The 17,891-nt window shown below is 47.0% G+C and overlaps 1 protein-coding gene across 1 annotated transcript in view; it reads right to left on the bottom strand.

Annotated features, from left to right (window-relative positions):
* Nucleotides 1-6,649, bottom strand: part of STAT1 (signal transducer and activator of transcription 1) — a 39,283-nt gene extending 32,634 nt beyond the window's left edge. The window contains exons 1-3 of the mRNA XM_075530416.1: nucleotides 6,484-6,649; nucleotides 1,530-1,658; nucleotides 686-830 (exon numbers count right to left, since the gene is read on the bottom strand). Of these exons, the coding sequence (XP_075386531.1) occupies nucleotides 686-830; nucleotides 1,530-1,657 (273 nt within the window). The 5' untranslated portion in view covers nucleotide 1,658; nucleotides 6,484-6,649. The remainder of the gene's footprint in view (nucleotides 1-685; nucleotides 831-1,529; nucleotides 1,659-6,483) is intronic.
* Between the last annotated feature and the right edge of the window lie 11,242 nt (nucleotides 6,650-17,891).

Genomic DNA, 17,891 nt, shown 5'->3' with positions numbered 1-17,891 from the left:
TTATGTTGTATGAAACAAGAACATGGCCAGTTCTCACCCCCATTAATATAAAAAAAAGTTCCATGAATATAGAAATAAGCATGAGAGCCAAGCCCTGGAGCGCGCTGGGAAGACCTTTTGAAGAATTAATCTGCTCCTTACAGCACTGTCTCTCACACCAGGCTCTCCCTCTGACCATCTCTAAGTAGAGGGCAATTCCATCAGCCCCAAAGCAAGGAACCTCCTTCGAGTTCACCAGCTCACTACCTGGCCCCAGGGAAACCAAACGCTCCCAGATTCGTTTCCCATCTGTTAAACTGCGGAATCGGACCTAAGTGATCACTGAAGTTCCTTCATGGTTTAACATGTTCCCAGGCCTCACTGCTCTGACAGTGCACCCCTTTTCTTCTGTTTGCATTTTAGCAATCTTTAGTCAAACCCCGACATGGCACCACAGCTCTCTAAGAACGTCTAACCTCTCACAACTAGTCCCGGAAAGCAGAGAAACCTCCTGGACTCAGAGAGAATGGATGTTTCCTTTGTTATAAAGTAGTAGCCACGCAAAATAAGTTTCCTTGTTTGCAGTCTAGGTTTTCCCTCACTGAAGACTGTGTGCTAACTCGTATTTGAATTAAAAAAATAAACAAAAACCCCTCTACTTTATAAATACGGGACTATGCCGATGAAAACAAATCTGAGGCCACACCTGGAGATTGCGCTTGCTTTTCCTTATGTTGTGCTGCAGCAAAAAGTTGTTCTCCAGAGAAAAGCGGCTGTACTGGTCATCGAGCTGGGACAGGAGGTCGTGGAAACGAATGGTGGCGAAGGACACATCGTTGGCGGCATGCTCCCTAGGAGATTGTGAATGGGCACATTGTTATTCTCGTTCGTGCTTCAACAAAACTGACCCTTCTCTTATAGGGATTATCAGAGTAACTTTAAATATTTTCTTAGATTGTATTACCTTCTTTTCATCTCGTTACTTTTACGATTAATAAGTTACCAGTGTTTCGATTAGTAACAAAAACTAGAAGTATAGCATTACTATAAAGAATTCCACAGTTCTACAGAGATAATTGCACAAAATCAATTCTCTAGGTCAAATTTTTTCAGATTTAAAATCTTTTCAATCAGCAAAACAGGACACATATCAGTTTAAAGAGATGCGACTTGGTTTCATTAGCTTCTTCATATCTCTATTCAATGTTTTACTATAATTTGGATTTAAAAAAATGCTTCTTCCTAGAGCATGGACCCTGACTTCAAAAATAGATGGTGTCAGCATTATCTAACTTAGTCCAAAACATCTAAAGCACATATCATAATCAAATTCCCCCAAAGTGCAGAAAAGTGCTTAATGATTCGTGTATTTAGCTTTGTGTAAAGACAAGCCTTTAAAAATAAGTAAATAAATAAACTGTAGCAATTTTCAGAAATAGATCATTCCATTCCCTATTGACAAGATTCGCCTTCAAGTTACCATGCTCCAAGTCACTTAATGACCATGGATTTGAAAAGTAACAGTTACGGGTCAAGTGCACATTCCTTACCAGTCTTGTTTTTCTAGCCACTGGGCCAGGTACTGTCTGATCTCCATGGGGAAGCTGTCATCATAAAGCTGATGAACCTGCTCTAGGAATTTGGAATCGAGCTGCTGAAGTTCATACCACTGAGCCATCCTATAGAAAGACCAAAGAACACACACCATAAATGGAAGAGCAGCACTTCAAAGAAAATCTGTCAACTGTCATATAGTCATTTAATCCAGAACACAATTTATCCTTGAAATAGATTCTTTAAATGGTGTCTAAGTTTATTTTTAAAGAGCCCTGGTGGCACTGTCCCGGAAGCACGGGACTGTTCGCCATATGGTAACGTAGAGGGTTCAAATCCATGTGCAGCTCTGCAGAGCAAAGATAAGGCTGTCTGCTTCCATGAAGACTTACAGCTGCAAAATCCCCATAGAGGGTCGCTCTGCATCAGGATCAACTCCATGGGAGGGGGTTGGTTCTTTTTTTAGAGTCTATTTTTAAACTGTATTTGGGGGGTGTCATTTTTTTCTTCTCTGGGAAATGTATTAGGCAGCCTTCATGTTCCACTTAATTTACATTGCAACCATGGTAGATACAATCCGACGCCTGACTTACTTTTTCTCTGTAGCATTTAAACCATGTGGCTGTGTTATCTTTTGCTTACTGTCCCTTTTTCTCAATATGAAGAGAAGGATGCTGTGGAGTTTTGTTCACTGCTCTCTCTCCGGAATGGTGGTGACCTCATAGTAAATGCTTAATAAATAGGCCTTTAAAATGAACCTGCACTTTAACCAGCAAAGCCAAATGCCAAGAACTCTCCAAAAATGGCTCTGCAAATTGCCTCACAACTGGGCCAATATAAGCAGCATCACAATAAATGAAGAGCGAATGGAAGTTGTCAAGGATTTCATTCCTCTTGGATCAGCAATCAACACCCAGGAAACAGCAATGGAGGCATTCTGCTACAAAAGAGCTGTTGAAAATTCTCCACCACAGAGGTCATTTTGTTGACCATGCCCCCAAGCTGTGGTCTGTTTTATTGCCTAATGTTCATTGAGAAACTGGACCAAGAAAAAAGAAGGGAGAAGAACTGATGCTTTTGAATTGGGGGTGTTGGCAAAGAATCCTGAATGGACTGCTAGAAGAACATACTAATCCATTTTGGAAGAAACACAAGCTGAATGTTCTTTAGAGGAGAGGTTGGTGAGGCTCTGTCTTATCACCAGGCTAGACCAATTGCTCCAGAGCAGCGGTTCTCAACCTTCCTCATGCCTGACCCTTCCTTACAGTTCCTCATGTGGTGGTGACCCCCCAGCCATAAAATTAGTTTCTTTGCTACTTCATAACAGTAATTTTGCTACTGACTCTTATGAATCGGGCAACCCCTGTGAAAGGATCGTTTGATCCCCAAAGGGGTCACAACCCGCAGGTTGAGAACCACTATTATAGAGGAACATCATGTATAGCAAGGCTGGGGACCCGTCTGGCCCATGAGCTGTCTAAGACCCACGAAATCCTCAATGTCTGCTAACGTCACACACTTCACCAAAAAGAAGCAGTTCCAGCCATCACGTTAGAGTGAATTAATTAAAGATTTGGCCAAATCTAGGAGGCCAATTTTGAAGCTGTAGGCCTGAAAATGATGTTATGCATATCCCAAAGGTCGTCCACCTCTGATGTATAGGAAAGTAGGGGGTCAGTGAACATTAGGAAAACCCAGAAGGAGATGAAATCACAATCGTTTTAACAATGGGCTCAAACATATGAAAGCTCACAGAGCTGGCCCAGGTCTGGGCAGCATTTTCTTCTGTTAGACACGAGACCGGGCTAACTCATTCATCAACAACTAACACTACCACAGTACATTTGTAATTGATGCAAAGGATTGTAAACTGGTGGACAATATCTTATAATTCAGATGATAAAAGTAAGCATTCTTGCTTATCCTTCCCTCCCTGCCATCAAGTCAATACTGACTCCTCGTGACTCTGTAGGATAGGCTAGAACTGCCCTTGTACGTTTCTAAGACTGTAACTGTTTACGGTAGTAGAAAGCCTCATCTTTCTCCCTTGGAGCTGACTGGTGGTTTCAAACTGCTGACCTTGTAGTTAGCAGCCCAACACATAACCACTAAGCCATTAGGGCTCCTCAGTTTTGCTTACAGACATTTTAAAGAGTTTTTTTCTTTTTTGTCTACTGTAAATACTAAGTAAAACATCTCAAATCATAGAAATAATTTTTAAAGACGAAAACAAGTCTTTAAACTGATTTGAGAGCATAGAATTGTGTTTCTCGTGTTGAGGGCGAGCCAGTTTTTACATAGTTTAAGGATTAAAAATAAAACAAAACTCTTATTAATGGAAGTCTAAAAATCCATAAGAAGATGAAAACCCTTCCATTTCTACAAGGAGCCCTGGTGGTGCAGGGCTTAAAGCTAACCATAAGGTCAGAAGTTCAAACCCACCAGCCACTTGATGGAAGACGGATGTGGCAGTCTGCTTCTGTAGAGATTGATAGCCTTGGAAACCCTGTGAGGCAGGTCCACTCTGGCCTTTAGGGACTCTAGGAGTCCAATCACAGCAATGGGCTTTGTTTTGGCGTTTTGCTCCATTGCCAGAGCATACTGTAGAATTCATTTCAGCCCATGATTGGCAGCACTCAGAATGGATATAAGTGGACCTCAGCCTGCCAAGTCTCTGAGCAGGGTCTGCCCACGTATTCAAATCGGGAATGAGAGTATATGTTGAGCAGGCACAATCCACAAATCTTCCAACAGACGGTGGGGGTGGGGGGCAGTGCGGACGGTTACCAACCTAGCAACGGACGGTTACCAACCTAATTGCTAGACGGGGCTACCAACCAAGTTGCTGCCACAAATACCACTAGAAATAGACCCAAGCCCACCCCGATCGCTCACCTTCTGGCACAACCTGATTCCTCACTTCCCGTTTATTCTACCTGAGCAGAAGCCTCCAAATCCCCCTCCCTCCCTCAAAACAAATACCCTCCCGAGCTACAGCCCACTGGGATAGTGACTACTCTCATTAGCCGAGTGACCTGTCAGCGGAGTGGTTGCTAAGACTACGCTGAGCTAGGTGAGCTAGTGCATACATAGAACCTGGCACAGAGCAGATGGATGGTCAACAAATAAGTGGTAACATCTAAAATCAGTCTCATCTCACAAAACCGGTTATTTCCAGGGAGCAATATCACCATCCCGCATCACCTGGTCCAAACCCCAAATTCAGCATTGACCTCTGCTCTCTATACTCCCCATTCCCAGTCTACTTGCTGCACACATGTAGGACCACGTTTCCTGCTTAAAATAGGATACTGACTTGTACATTTCCAGGCTGACTCCTGATAATCTTGTTAGTTTGTGTACCTGTGTTCAACATTTCTGCTGGGCTCCAGCTGTCACTCACAAAAACAACCCCCCACCCGCGCCACCCCCAACGAACTCACTGCCATCAAGTTGATGCCGGCTCATAGCGACCCTATAGGACGGGGGAGAAGGACCCCTGTGAATTTCCGGGACTGTATCTCGACAAAAGAGGAAACCCCTGTCTTTCTCTCGCAGAGCAGCTGGTGGTTCAGTAGCCCAATGCTAGGCGACCAGGAGCCCTCCACTAGCCCCTGAAAAAACCGGCTCCCTACAAATTTCTGCTTCTGTCAACCCTGCCAGGCTCACCTCTGCGTGCAAGGCTGCTGCTTCCCTGCTTAGACTGCTGCTGTGTGGCCACCTCTAGTCGGTTCCTATGCACAGTGAGCCCGTGTGGCAGAGCAGACTGCCCTGTCCAGTGCCCAGGGCTGGAACACCAGGGCTTCCTCTCCCGGAGCTGCTAAGTGGATTTGAACCACTAACCTTGGTGCTAGCAACCTAGCTCTTACCCATTTGTGGCCCCCAGGGCTCCCAGTCTGAAACTTAACACCACCACCCCACCCAAGGCAGACAAAACCAAAACCAACTCACCACCAAGTCCATGCCAACTCAACGATCCTGTAGGACAAGGCAGAACTGCCTCGCGGGTTGCTGAGTCGGAGTAGAAAGCCTTTCGACCTCGAAGCACCTAGTGGTTTCAAGCTGCTGGCCTTAAGGTTATCAGCCAAACACGTAACCCCTACCCCCACAGGGCTCCCTGAGACCTACCAGAGACAATTAAATGCCCCTTGACTTGGGTGCCCACTGCATCGGCCCTCTATAGAACATGGGCCCTGGTAGTCATTGTAAATCTGTGTGCCTCCTCTACGCGATGTAAGCTCAGGCCCCTGCCTTACTTTTCGCCACCTCCCGTGAAGCTGGGACAGCCCTGCACACAGTACTGAGGATTTAGAAACATTCGTGGACAAAGCGAATGAAAAGATAATGAACCGTTTCCATGAACTTTTCGAAGCCCCCATATGTTCCATTGCCTGAACCGAAACAGAAAGCACGTACTTTGTTTCTCATTGAATTCCAAAGTAAACCGCAGACCATACTTAGGACCCCACAGATTCCTCATTAAGTGCATGGGCGCATCCTGAACTGTGCTGGACTGTAAGACTTTTCTGCCTCATCAAAACAGCTCCCAACTTCTGCACGCAACACGCAACACCTGAGACACAATGACACTTTGATCGGCTTGTTTCCACCTCCAAGAGTAATGACACTCTTCTGGGGTTTGCAGGAACTAGATGTCACCTTTAAACTCCAGGAAGTCCTGGAAGCGCTTTCACTTTGAAACGTACGCGTATATACAGAATTACGATCCGTGGCTTATTCCTCCGTTTCCACGGACACTCTCTGAACTGCCACCCTTTCCGAGAGCGCACAGCACGCGTCGCCGAGGCCGGCGGGTGGGTGTGCAGGCGCGGGGCGCGAGCGTCTGGCCCGGCAGCCGTCAGGGCGCGGCCCTGGGAATCTGGAAAAGCTGCAGCCGGCGTCCCGCACGTCCCCCGCCACCCGGGGCCCTGCAACCTCGCGCCCACTCACTCTGCGAGCCGCGCCCGCAGGGCTGGGCGGGGGTGCACAGACGCTGCCGCTCCGGCGCTGCCGAACTCCTCCTCGGGCTCTCGGATGAGACGGGACGTGAGCGGCACCCCAGGGGAACTAGGCCTCCTTGCAGACGTCGCACAGGAAACCGAAAGTACCGGTCCCCAGAAAAGGCCGCGGAAGGGCCCGCCTCCTCCAGTCACAGGGCGGGTGGCTGCCGCGCCCCGCCAATCAGACGCGGCTGTTCCCCGAGCGCCGCCACCTCCCCCCGCAGACTCCCCTCCAGTCTCACCTTTGCTTACCCGCTAACTTTATTGCAGGTGGCCATTGGATGGGCGGGATGCCATGTTGGCCTATTTGTAGAGAGCATCTGAAAGGAAGCACTGTGTTTACAGAGATTCAAACTTGGTCCTGGATTGGTCCAGGTGGAGGACAAAGTTGAGGATGCTGCCATTCTAGCAACTCAGCAACTTGACCTCCCAAAGCCAAACCCGGACACATGGCCATCAGGATGACTCTGACTCATAGTGAAACTTTCGGATGAAATAGAAACCTTGGGTTTCCGAGTCTGTGTATCTTTACTGGTGCAGACGGCCGTGTTCAGAACGCGGACCATGGGGTTGGGTGAGCAGCCCAAAGCTTTAATGGACTACCGACCAGGACCCCTACATACAGCTAAGTATGCACAGGGACTCCGGTGGACACCTCCCTGCCCTCTACCTCTCAAATATTTGGCACAGGTGACAACGCCATTCTTCTTGAACTATTCTCTTGGTTCCGATTACACCACCACCTCCTTGTTTGTCCCCAAGGTTGTGGCATTCTTGCCCTATCTAACAAGAACCCCGACTCCACTTCTACTACTAAATGATCGTTATGGTAAAGTTTGAATCAGGATCGACCTTGGTACACTTCTTCTCACACTGTCCGGTGGTGATCTTACCCATAGCTTCAATTGCCTCCTAGATGTAATGACCCTTAAATATGGCTCCTGTCCACACCTCCCTTCTGAGCTCCACACCCTATGTCCAGCTGCTCACCCGCTTCACCTGTAGGATGTCCCACAAGCTCAGCACACTTTTTGTGATCAGAACCAAAGTCATCATCTTTCTCAAGCCTGCTGTTTCTAGAAATGGCACGTGCCAGAAATTTGAAGGTCATGACGCTCCTGTTTTACTCTGTCACCCCCATACCTGGTCTTCAAGAGTTTCTCATTCTTCCTCTAAAATATTTCTCAAATCGCATGCATTTTTCTCCATGTCTCCCTCTACTCTTCTCATTTGAATGATTGCACTACATCCCCAAGTGGCTTCCTCAGTGCAGCCCGACTCCTTTTAATCTGTTTTCCATACAGCAGCTTACTTTGCTCACTTAGTATTTTACAGAGGAGGATGTGTTACTTGTTGGCCTGATCACCCAACAATGGCTTTTCTTGGTTGTTCTCAACAAATTCAAATTTCTTGCTCTCACCCACAAAACACTGGTAAACCCTGGTTCCTCTATCATGTGTCCTATCCCTGCCGCTCTTCTCTTGGCTCACTTCAGACTTCTTGTTCTTCAAATAAGCCAAGCTCTTCCTAAAATCAGTGTCTTCTCACCAGCAGTTCTCTACAGTTGGAAAGTCCCTCTCCCTCAACTTCGTTTCTTGCTAATTCATCTTTCAAGTCTCAGTCTAAAACCTTAACTCTAATAACTTTTTCTGGGACTGCATCCTGAAGCCAGACAGAACTGGAATATGTACCCATAAAATGCACAGGTTCCGTTGAGTAGCTGGAAGCTGGAACAAGCCTTGAGTAACAGGGCAACTGTGCAGTGGCACCATTAAGCCTCGTGTCCCCCAGTGTATGAACTCACCATATCAACCCAGGGCGGGGCGGGGCTTGAAGGAAACCCATCTGCTGGTGGGGAGAGTTGCCCCATCCACTCCTGCACAGGGTTCAGTACCTGCTGCTCTGGGCCAGCTCCCTCCTGCTCCCCTTCCTCTCTGCTCTCTGACAGAATCAAGGCCCTCTGAAAGTTGCTTGGCAGGGCACTGGGGGACTGGAGGGGAGGCTGATGGTGGTGAGCAGTTGAAAGGTGACACCACTCAACCCTAGTGTCTGCATTGCCTCAGCAGCCTGTGGCTACCACCAGCACCGCTGAACTCAGGAGTCATTTGGTGTCGCCGCTTGTTCCCTAGAGATACTACTGCATTCTGTGCTAGGATTTAAATAACAGCCCGACTTCCCCCGGAGCCTACATGCTGATGTGTCTTCAAGTATTTTACTATTGCCAACTACATACCCAGCTTCCTGTCACACAGGCAGCCTCATAGAGCAGGTATGGAGCTGGTCATAGCACCCCATTACCTAAGTAGCAGTGAAACCAGTCGTCTGGCTGCAGAGCTGCCATGGACATTGAGAACACCCTACTCTAAGCCCTCATCATTTCAGAATTGGGACCCTGGGAAACTCTATGGAGTCCACCTTCTTCTGAGCCATTCCTCTTCACTATAGGTACTGAATTCAATTCCCTAAAACATTGCATTGGTAAAGTTATTTCTTGTTTAACAAAGTTCAACCAATCCCTATTGCGTATATAATAAAAACACACTGCCAGGCTAGCCCCATTACCTAACGAAGCTTCTCTAGGTCCCCTTCACTCCCTAGGCTTTTCATTTTACCATCTGCCTCATTTGCATATAATGTTTCCCCCAAATGACAGGTCTTGCCTCTTACTCTCTTCACTTATCCAAATCTTACTCTGTTGAACTATAGTCTCTTTCCCGAAGCACCTCACCTTGTGGTAATCAATTTGGTCTCTGAAATAAGATGATATGTATTTATTTTGACAAGAACAACCTACTCCCTTGTATACATTATGGGTTTCTGTAAAGCCCAAGCCCTATCTCTCCAAGATGTTAAGTTCCTGGAAGGAATAATATATGCATTTTATGTGTGACTATTAAACATATGGAGGACTTGCAAAGCACTCTATCAAACAAACCCCCATATGCAGAAATCCACAGACCCATCTGTGTAATGACTCCTTAGTACAGTCACCTTGGGAAGTTATGTTTTTAGATCACTAATTACACATTTGTAAAAGACACAGATGTTTGTTTGGTTTTAAAGAGCTAATAAAATATGTGCCAGTTGTATTATTATGACTGTTTTGTATGCGGTTTCTCTCTTCTTTTCCTCTCTGTCCCTTGCCATGGTGCAGTGTGGGTGGGTGCAGTATGCCTCCAAAAGCGCTTCCCTGGCCTTGGTCATGTGACCTGCTCCAGCAGGTGGAAGGTGAGCAAATGTGGTGTGCATCCCATCTGACTAGAGACTTTTGACTGTTGTGAAATTGACTTGGTCTTGTGTGACCCTTCCCTGCACCAGGAGATGACATGCCTCAGGTAGCTGCTGCTCCATCCACCTGGGCCCAGGAACTGGAGGTGTGTCGAAGATACCAGAGCCTGCCACCTGGCGTAGGACTGCAGCAGCCAGCCCACAGACCCACGGGTGTGAGAAATGTTCGTGGTGGTGCTAAGTCACTGAGAAAGGGGGGCTGTTTATTGACGCTGAAATAATAACCAATTCATAGATAGCAAAATAAAATTTCTAAATGATCTAAACAGGATAGGGTGCTACTGGACTGAAACTAGCTGGATGAAGTTCAACCCAGTAGCTATACAGACCTGTATTCAGATGACAAGCACCTGGAGTGATGTAAATGGTGTGAGCTCCTCTGCTTGGAAACCCTAAGGAGCAGTTCTACTCCGTCCTGTAGGGTCACGACGAGTGAAAATGAACTAGATGGCAGTGGGTTTGACTGAACCGTTCTAGTGGCTTGGCAGAAGAAAGGGATGGCTATCTGCATCCGTGATGATTACAGTCAAGAAAACCCTATGGGGGAGTTTTACTTTGTAGAGTCCATTCTGGGGTCGCTTTCCATCAGAATGGACTGGACGACAGTGGGTGTACTTTGGTGGACTCGGGACAGGCATGGGGCTTGTTTGATCAGTATTGTTACAGCAGATATGATATTGGACCATTCCAAGCCAAGGCCACAGAGAGCTCACATGCTCTCGTCTGTGTTGGAAGCTTGACCAGCTGTCATGATTGCTAGCCGGTGGGTGATGGAGAGATCAGCCAAACCTCAGCTGAGTCAGCACAGTCATCTGGCCTCAGACATGAGGAAGCACAGGGAAGATCCTATGAGCCTAATCCGTGATGCGTAGAACTGCCAACCCAGCCTAGACTCCAGCGATAGCACAGGGTGACTTTTATGCCTTGAATGTCAGATCGGTTTCTGTATGATGTGGCAGGAGATTACTGATTGAGATCTTATGGGGGTAGCAAAGCATTTTACCACTGAATTATAAACAAAACTTCCTCCTCTACATGGCAGCTATAATTCCGATGACCACTCTGCAGTCACGTTTAGACTTTCCTGAACATCTGACCGTCACATTGTCTTTTAGTGGTATCTTTCCAATGCTGGTAGTGATGTTAGTGCCCTAAATACTTAACAGCAGGAATTTATATAAATGTCTCTTCACCTCTTCTCCTTTTCAACTGTTGGCCCTACCACACGATCCTGGGAACCTCACGTGACCAGCATAAGCCAAATTTGTTCATCCGAAATAGGATGTAAATGGAGTATTTCTAAAAATCCCTTTACTTCTTGGGATGTGGATTTTGAATAGCACTTTTTGTCTTAGCATATACCTGGTGTCATCCCAGTGGTTAGCGTCAGGCTGCAAGGTCAGCAGTTCAAAACTACCAGCAGCTCTTTGGGAGACATGTGGGGCTTTCTACTCCAGTAAACTCACGGGGGCTGTACTCCCCTGTCCGATGGGGTGTCTATGCATAGGCCACAGCTCCATGGCCTGAGGTTAGTCTGCCTTGGAAGCCACAGGAGAAGTCATATGTAGCAACTGAATCAAAGGCAGAGAGAAACAGAATTGCAAAGACCAGATGGGCAGGAAAGCAATGCGTGCCTTCGGGAAAATGATTGCACGCAGTCGAGCCGCGGTGGCCCTGTGGTGAAGAGCTGGGCTAACAGCCCAAAGGGTCTAGGGTGTAACCCCCCTAGCAGCTCTGAGGAGACATACAGCCTTGCAACCCCCTGGGGCGGTTCTGCCCGCTGTGAGGAAGTCAGCACGGTGGGTTGGGGTCGAGTCTCATTTCGTTCAGTGAAAAAGGACCCATGACCGCATTCTATGGGCGATTCTACCGTGGGAAGTGCCATCATTTTAAAAAGACTAGAATATTTTTCAACATTCAGAAGCCTGCTACAGGGGATGACCATCTATGGGGGAAAGATTTGTGCACTAAGATGCTCAACTTTACTTAGAATGGCAAACATCTCAACGAATCCATTTGCCCAACAGACAGACTGACAAGTCCGTTTTTGATGTCCGGAGCTTTGGGGACCCAGGGCCTGGCAGGATTGGGGGGTCCCTTTGAAGTCCTGCAGATGCAGTTTGAAACCTTTCCCAAAGCCCCGGCGGGCGCGCGTGGCGGGAGGGACGCGGCTGCTCAGAAGAGCCGCCCCACGTGGTTTCGGGGAAACGGCCTGGGAGCGAGAAGGAGGAGGATTGAGAGGAAACCGAAAAGTGAAAGTAGGACTCAGGCGCGCGCACGCGCGCCCGGGACTTCCCAGCGCTCGGGGCCGTCAGCGCGTCCCTCCTCGCCGCCGGTGGGCCCAGAACCCGGGGCTTCTCCCCGAGGCGCCCCTGCGGGGGATTAACTTTGCCTTTGGGCCAGAGAGGGGAACATTTTCTGTTCTTTAAGGTAGTGGAAGCCTTACCGGTTCCACATTCCATCTTTTCAGCCCTCGCTTGGCCTGGAATTCTCCTTCCAGACTGCCGTAGATCTACTGTCTGCACACATGCTAAACTTGGATCTTGGTCTTTTAAACTGTGGGACTCTTTTAGCTTGGGGGAGGGGGGCTGGCCTTCCACTGCAGATGGCGTGAGGGTGAGTGAGGTGGCCACATGGCTGTCCTCCCCTCTTGAGGATGATGGGAGAGGTGCTGTGGGAGAAATGCAATGGGAGAGCGTAGCTGAGTCCCTAGACAGTGATTTGGGAAGTGTGGCAGATCGAGGGAAGCCTTTGCTGGCCATGGCATCACTTAGTGCACAACCTGGGGGACTGAAGAGGGACTGGGTTCCTTTCGGCTGCACTCTACCCTCCTGAAGAGGCTCTGCCTACTTAAGGTGAACTCAGGTCTTTGTGCACCAACCTCTTGTGACAGTGGGGACCGGCTCCCTATAGCTGCCGCGTAGGAGCACAGTCCCCTCCCCCCAAGTGCAGTGTACTCAAACGCAAGACAGCAAGGAGAGGAGCAGGCTGACAGCATACTTTGCAGGACTCAGTGCAAAGTGCAAATGGGAGCCTTTTGTTTAAGTGCTAAGAATTCAAGCCAAGCTCCCTGCCCTCAAGCCGATTCAGACTCACACTAACTCTATCAGGTCGACCTGCCCCGTCAGCTTCAGAGGCTGCAAATCTTTATGGGAGCAGAAAGCTGCATTTTGTCCCACAGAGCAAACAGGTGGGTTCAAACTCCTGACCTTGTAGTTAGCAACCCAGAGAGTAACCCTAGACGCTACCTGGGCTCTGCAACCCCCAAAGAGCATCAAGCCAAATACAGAGCCTTGCTGACTGTAGGCCCTATATGACAAACTCAGAGCCAGTGGTGAGGTGAGAGTAGGTACGTTTCTTCTGTGGAAACCCTGTTAAATGTTTATGTCAATGATTCTCAACCTGTGAGTCACGGCCCCATCAAAGGACCCTTTCACAGGGTCTCCGGATTCATCAGAGTAGCAAAATAACAGTTATGAAGTAGCAATGAAAATCATTTTATGGTTTGGGGGTCACTGCAACATGAGCTGTTATTAAAGGGTCGTGGTATTAGGAAGGTTGAGAACTACTGGTTTATGTGAAACAAATGAAAACTTAGTTATAATGAAGTAAATTCGACCTTCCCTGTCTAAGAGCCACCACTGGCTTCCTGCCAAAGCAAAGCAAAATAAAAACCAAACTCGCTGCCACAGAGTCAATTCCAACTCCGAGTGACCCTGTAAGACAAAGGAGAATTGCCCCTGTGATCCTCACATCACTCGTTCAAGCCATTCATTCACAATAGCAGGAAGCTTGTACTGTTCGAATGAATGAATAAATGACCGTCACTGACAACACTGGGATTGGCAGTCACAGGTTAATCAGCACAGACCCTAGACCTGTTGACCCACAACTGAGGAGAAAAAGGAAATGTATACTCTGAAAACTGTCTTAGAGGATGTCCGCGAGAGCATCGCTTGTCCACATTCCTTCCGTTCTTGCCCCTGGCCCCATCTTTGATGGGATGGCTTCTAGGCTCCATTCGTTCTGCCCGCAGCGGTCTGCGCGATGGTGAAATGAAGAACTGGGAGCATGTTGTAAGAGACGGTTGTCAGGGCTTTAGCCAAAGCAGTTGTCACAACGACCATGAGTTAAAGGGAGCAGTAAGGGAAATTCCAGCAACTCTTGATTCATCTGTAGGTGTGCAGATGTCAGGGATGTTGGCTAAGAATAGAAAAGTATAATTGTAGGGCATTTCTAAGGAACTTGGAAGCCAAGATGAGGAGGTGCCGTGAGGATAGGTTCTGTCTGTGCAGTGGGATATAGAACGCAGGTGCAGTGCGGTAGGCAAGCCTGTTGGGATTCTTCGGGATGAAGCATAATCATGGCGATTTTCCCGTGGTTTTAAAGTTTGAATATTTGAGAATTAGAAAGAGAACTCTGACTTAGTCTTGCAGGCTGACCAAGGAACCCAGGATGGGAAAGAATCAAGCAATCATGTCCTCGATGTGTTCAAACACAAAATCTTTAACAAATATTTGTTTAAGGCTGGTTTGTGCTCTATCTATCTATCTATCTATCTATCTAACATATATCAAGATAACCTTGCTTATAATTCTATCCCGAAAGTATATTATACCTATATATAGATTTTCCTGAGTAGCAAGCTCTCTGTATAAAGGCAAGCTCCATTATATACCTGGAGTCTATTATTCCTGTAGGATAGAGCTTGCTTAAGGCTGTTGAGGAAAACAGATGATCCACAATTACAGCAAAAGCCATAACATTGTGCCAGTGGACATAGACGATACTACGAGGGCATGAGGCCGCCTAACTTGTGCATGTTTACATGCGCACCCGTGCAGTGTGTGTGTGTGTGTGTGTGTGTGTGTGTGTGTGTGAGTGAATGTTGGCAGGAGGGTTTTCAGAGCCGGAAAGATGTGTGTAAATTATCCAAGTGAGAAGGTATTCAGGATGGGGTTGGAGAACTGAGAGACTACAGCAGAGAGTGGTGAGAGACAGCGTGGGCCAGCACAGAAACTGAAAGTACTGTAGGCTAGGGTGTGCACATTTCAAAGGAGGAGAAGCCAATAGAAAGAAGTGTCTTGAAGAGTGAGAAGAGATTAAATAATATAGTTTCTATCATGTTGACCATAAGTGCGGTCATTGGTGAAGCAGCCCTCGGCAACTACGGCGCTCACTGAATTCTTATTGCATGGTCTTTTCCTCTGTTAAAGGGAGCAACTAAAACTCCCCTGTGGTTTATTCTCCACAGCTCAAAATAATGACTCTACAGATATGAGCCTTGGGGTTCTGCTACTAGGTGCTATTTTGACAAGCTTTTTAAACTTCTGCTGAAAAGGTAAAGGCTCATGTTGTTTAGTTAATTCCAGGGGGCGGGGCGGGGGAAGCTTCTGCAATTAAAAAAAAATCTAACTTAGAAACAGGTCTACGTGAGCCATCACCTCAGCTACCCTGAGATCTGAAGACACAGATGGTACTCGGCTACTACCACCATTCCCTGTTTAGACCTGGAATGGGAGGCAAATGTGAAGCAGAACTCAAGTTGTGTGTTATTCTAAAGTGCCAGACAAATTGACATGGTAGGACTGAAAAGAGGACTGAAATGATTGCCCTGAGACCTGCAACTGAGCCTCGCCCCTGGGACCACCTTTTACTGAAATAGCCGAGTGGTACACAAGGCAAAGGCTGTTCTTATCCATGAGATTGGTGCCTCATTTAGAAACCATCTGCGTGAGACCATGTCAACAATTCCTCAAAAGCAAAGATGGGACGCTAAGGGGCCAGGGAAAGTAGAGCAGTGGACGTTTACAAATAGGAGCCTAATAAATGGTTATTTTTCAAAAGATGTTGAATGGGCAAATGTTTTGTTATATGTTTACCATAATACTTTTTTAAAAAAATGACTTCTTTTGATGAAGATAAAAACTATAATAATTGAGAGATTGGAGATGGAAGCGCAGAACAGAGATAGAATTTAGCCAGCAATGTGAAGTTGAGAAAGGCTTTATTGAGGCAGGGAAAGAACTTCTGGGAGGGAAGGGAGAGCAGAGAAAGGGACAGGGGCATCTTGAGCCCCCGGGCGGGTTCTGAGACCCAATGAGTTAGGTCAGGGAAATCACACCTGGCAGTGAGGCAGTGGGACATATATAGGACTTGAGCCAAGGACATATGTACTGATAAGGGGAAGGAGGCCTTCTGGTGCTGCAGTTACAGGATCTGAGTCAGGATGTGGTCTGTGAGTAAATCATCCTGGAATACTGATGGAAGGCGCTGTACAGACCCGGCCCAGAGAGATAAGCTCCGTGGAATGTTGGAGGCAGGGCCTACACAGTCCAGCTCTGGCCTTGAGAGGCTGGGGGAAGGGACTGCACAGTCCAGCAGGCTATCTTTCGGGAGAGCTGAGGGAAGCAGCTGCATGGTCCGGACCCAGCCTAAACAATAATCCTCTCTAGGCTTCAAGATATTTCTTCTGATTCTGCTGTCAGATGATATGTTTGTCTTGGGCAAATTTCAGCAAATTGAGGCATGGAGCTAAATAATCAACATAAGTTATCCCATGTGGTCTGTCGGATATCTGCAGCCTAATAGGACTGTCAGGAGCTTGAATAGGAGGAAAAGAGGAGGCTTTGGAACAGGTGGAGAGTTTGTCTCCATAAGAAAAATCCAGGGTCCAGTTGGGCATATGGGGGCAATTGTAGAGGAGATTATTAGGATGCGATCTCTCTAAGGGAAAAAGCCGAATATTTTAAAAGCTTTTTTCCCCTTTTTTCTTTTGAACTCATCTGCACTCAACATTAGCATGTCTGTTTTGCTTGCCTGGAGAAATGAAGGCGGTGGAACTATTTAGATGACCTCTGCCGTCTGATTCTATATTTAGTGTTCACTTGGGAAACTGGGTTTGGTATTCTCCACAGCTGCTCATGCCTGCAGATCCGGTGATAGCCAGACTTCCATGCTCAGTTAAGCAACTTCCCTAGGGCCTGGCAGACTGGTCTTCGGCACTGGGTATCCCACACTGTAACTAAGGGACCTGGTTCAGAATAGAATGAATTAAAGAACATAACTGACCAACATTGAGATCAGGAATCAAAGGTTAATTCAGTCCTTCAGATTTTAACATTGACCCTTGAGATGAAGAATAAAGAACACGTGTACTCGGAAAAACTGTCTTGGAGGGTTTTCAGGAGAGCATCATTCCTTCACACTCCACTAGGGGGCAGCGATACCAGTAAGCAACTAGTCTGGGAAATTCTAGTGAAGACCTCATTACCACCCAGTACACTAGTGCTCATCTACTAACACACATTTGGCGATTCACACCCACCCAGAGGTGTCTGGGAAGAACGGCCTGATATCTTACCCCCGAAAGGTGGCCTGGAATGCATGGGATGACCATGACTCAGAAACAGCAACTCGGACAAAAATTGGTATGGTTTTGAGCTTAGTCTCTTTTCTTTCTTTCTTTTTATAAAAAATACTTTTACTGGGGCTCTTACATCTCTTATCACAATCCATACATTCCTCCAGTGTGTCAAGTACAGTTGCACATATGCCACCTTCATCATTTTCAAAGCATTCTCTTCCCAATTGAGCTCCTGATATCAGCTCCCCATTTTCCCCCTCCCTCCGTCCCCTACCCACCCTCCTTCACAAACTCTTGATAAGTTATAGGTTATTTTTTGAGTCTGGTCTCTTTTCCATTTGCCCTACATTCCATCAAAGGACAACTCTGGATCACTCCTCCTATTGAGAAAGGCATCCCTGGTTCCCATAAGGAAGTGCTGATTTCACCATCAGGAGGCTTAATCATTCACCCTTTAGGAGTTTTGTGATTCTCTGTGATTGACACCCTATCATTATTTCCATCTTGAATCTAGCATAGTGATGTTGACCTGCTAGAACTCGGGATGTTGGCTTTTTCCTTAGGCTTTCCTCCCAACTGAATAATAAAAAGATAGCTTTGTTATTCTTGACTTTAACACTGACACCTTCTAGAATCAAACTCATGTGAGACTTGAGAAACCCAATCAGAAATGAAACAGACACATGCAAAAGAGTCTCCTGTAA

The sequence above is a fragment of the Tenrec ecaudatus genome, chromosome 13 (genome assembly GCF_050624435.1).
Source record: "Tenrec ecaudatus isolate mTenEca1 chromosome 13, mTenEca1.hap1, whole genome shotgun sequence".
In the NCBI taxonomy this organism is placed as follows: domain Eukaryota; kingdom Metazoa; phylum Chordata; class Mammalia; order Afrosoricida; family Tenrecidae; genus Tenrec; species Tenrec ecaudatus.
This window is presented reverse-complemented; position numbering and strand designations above follow the sequence as displayed.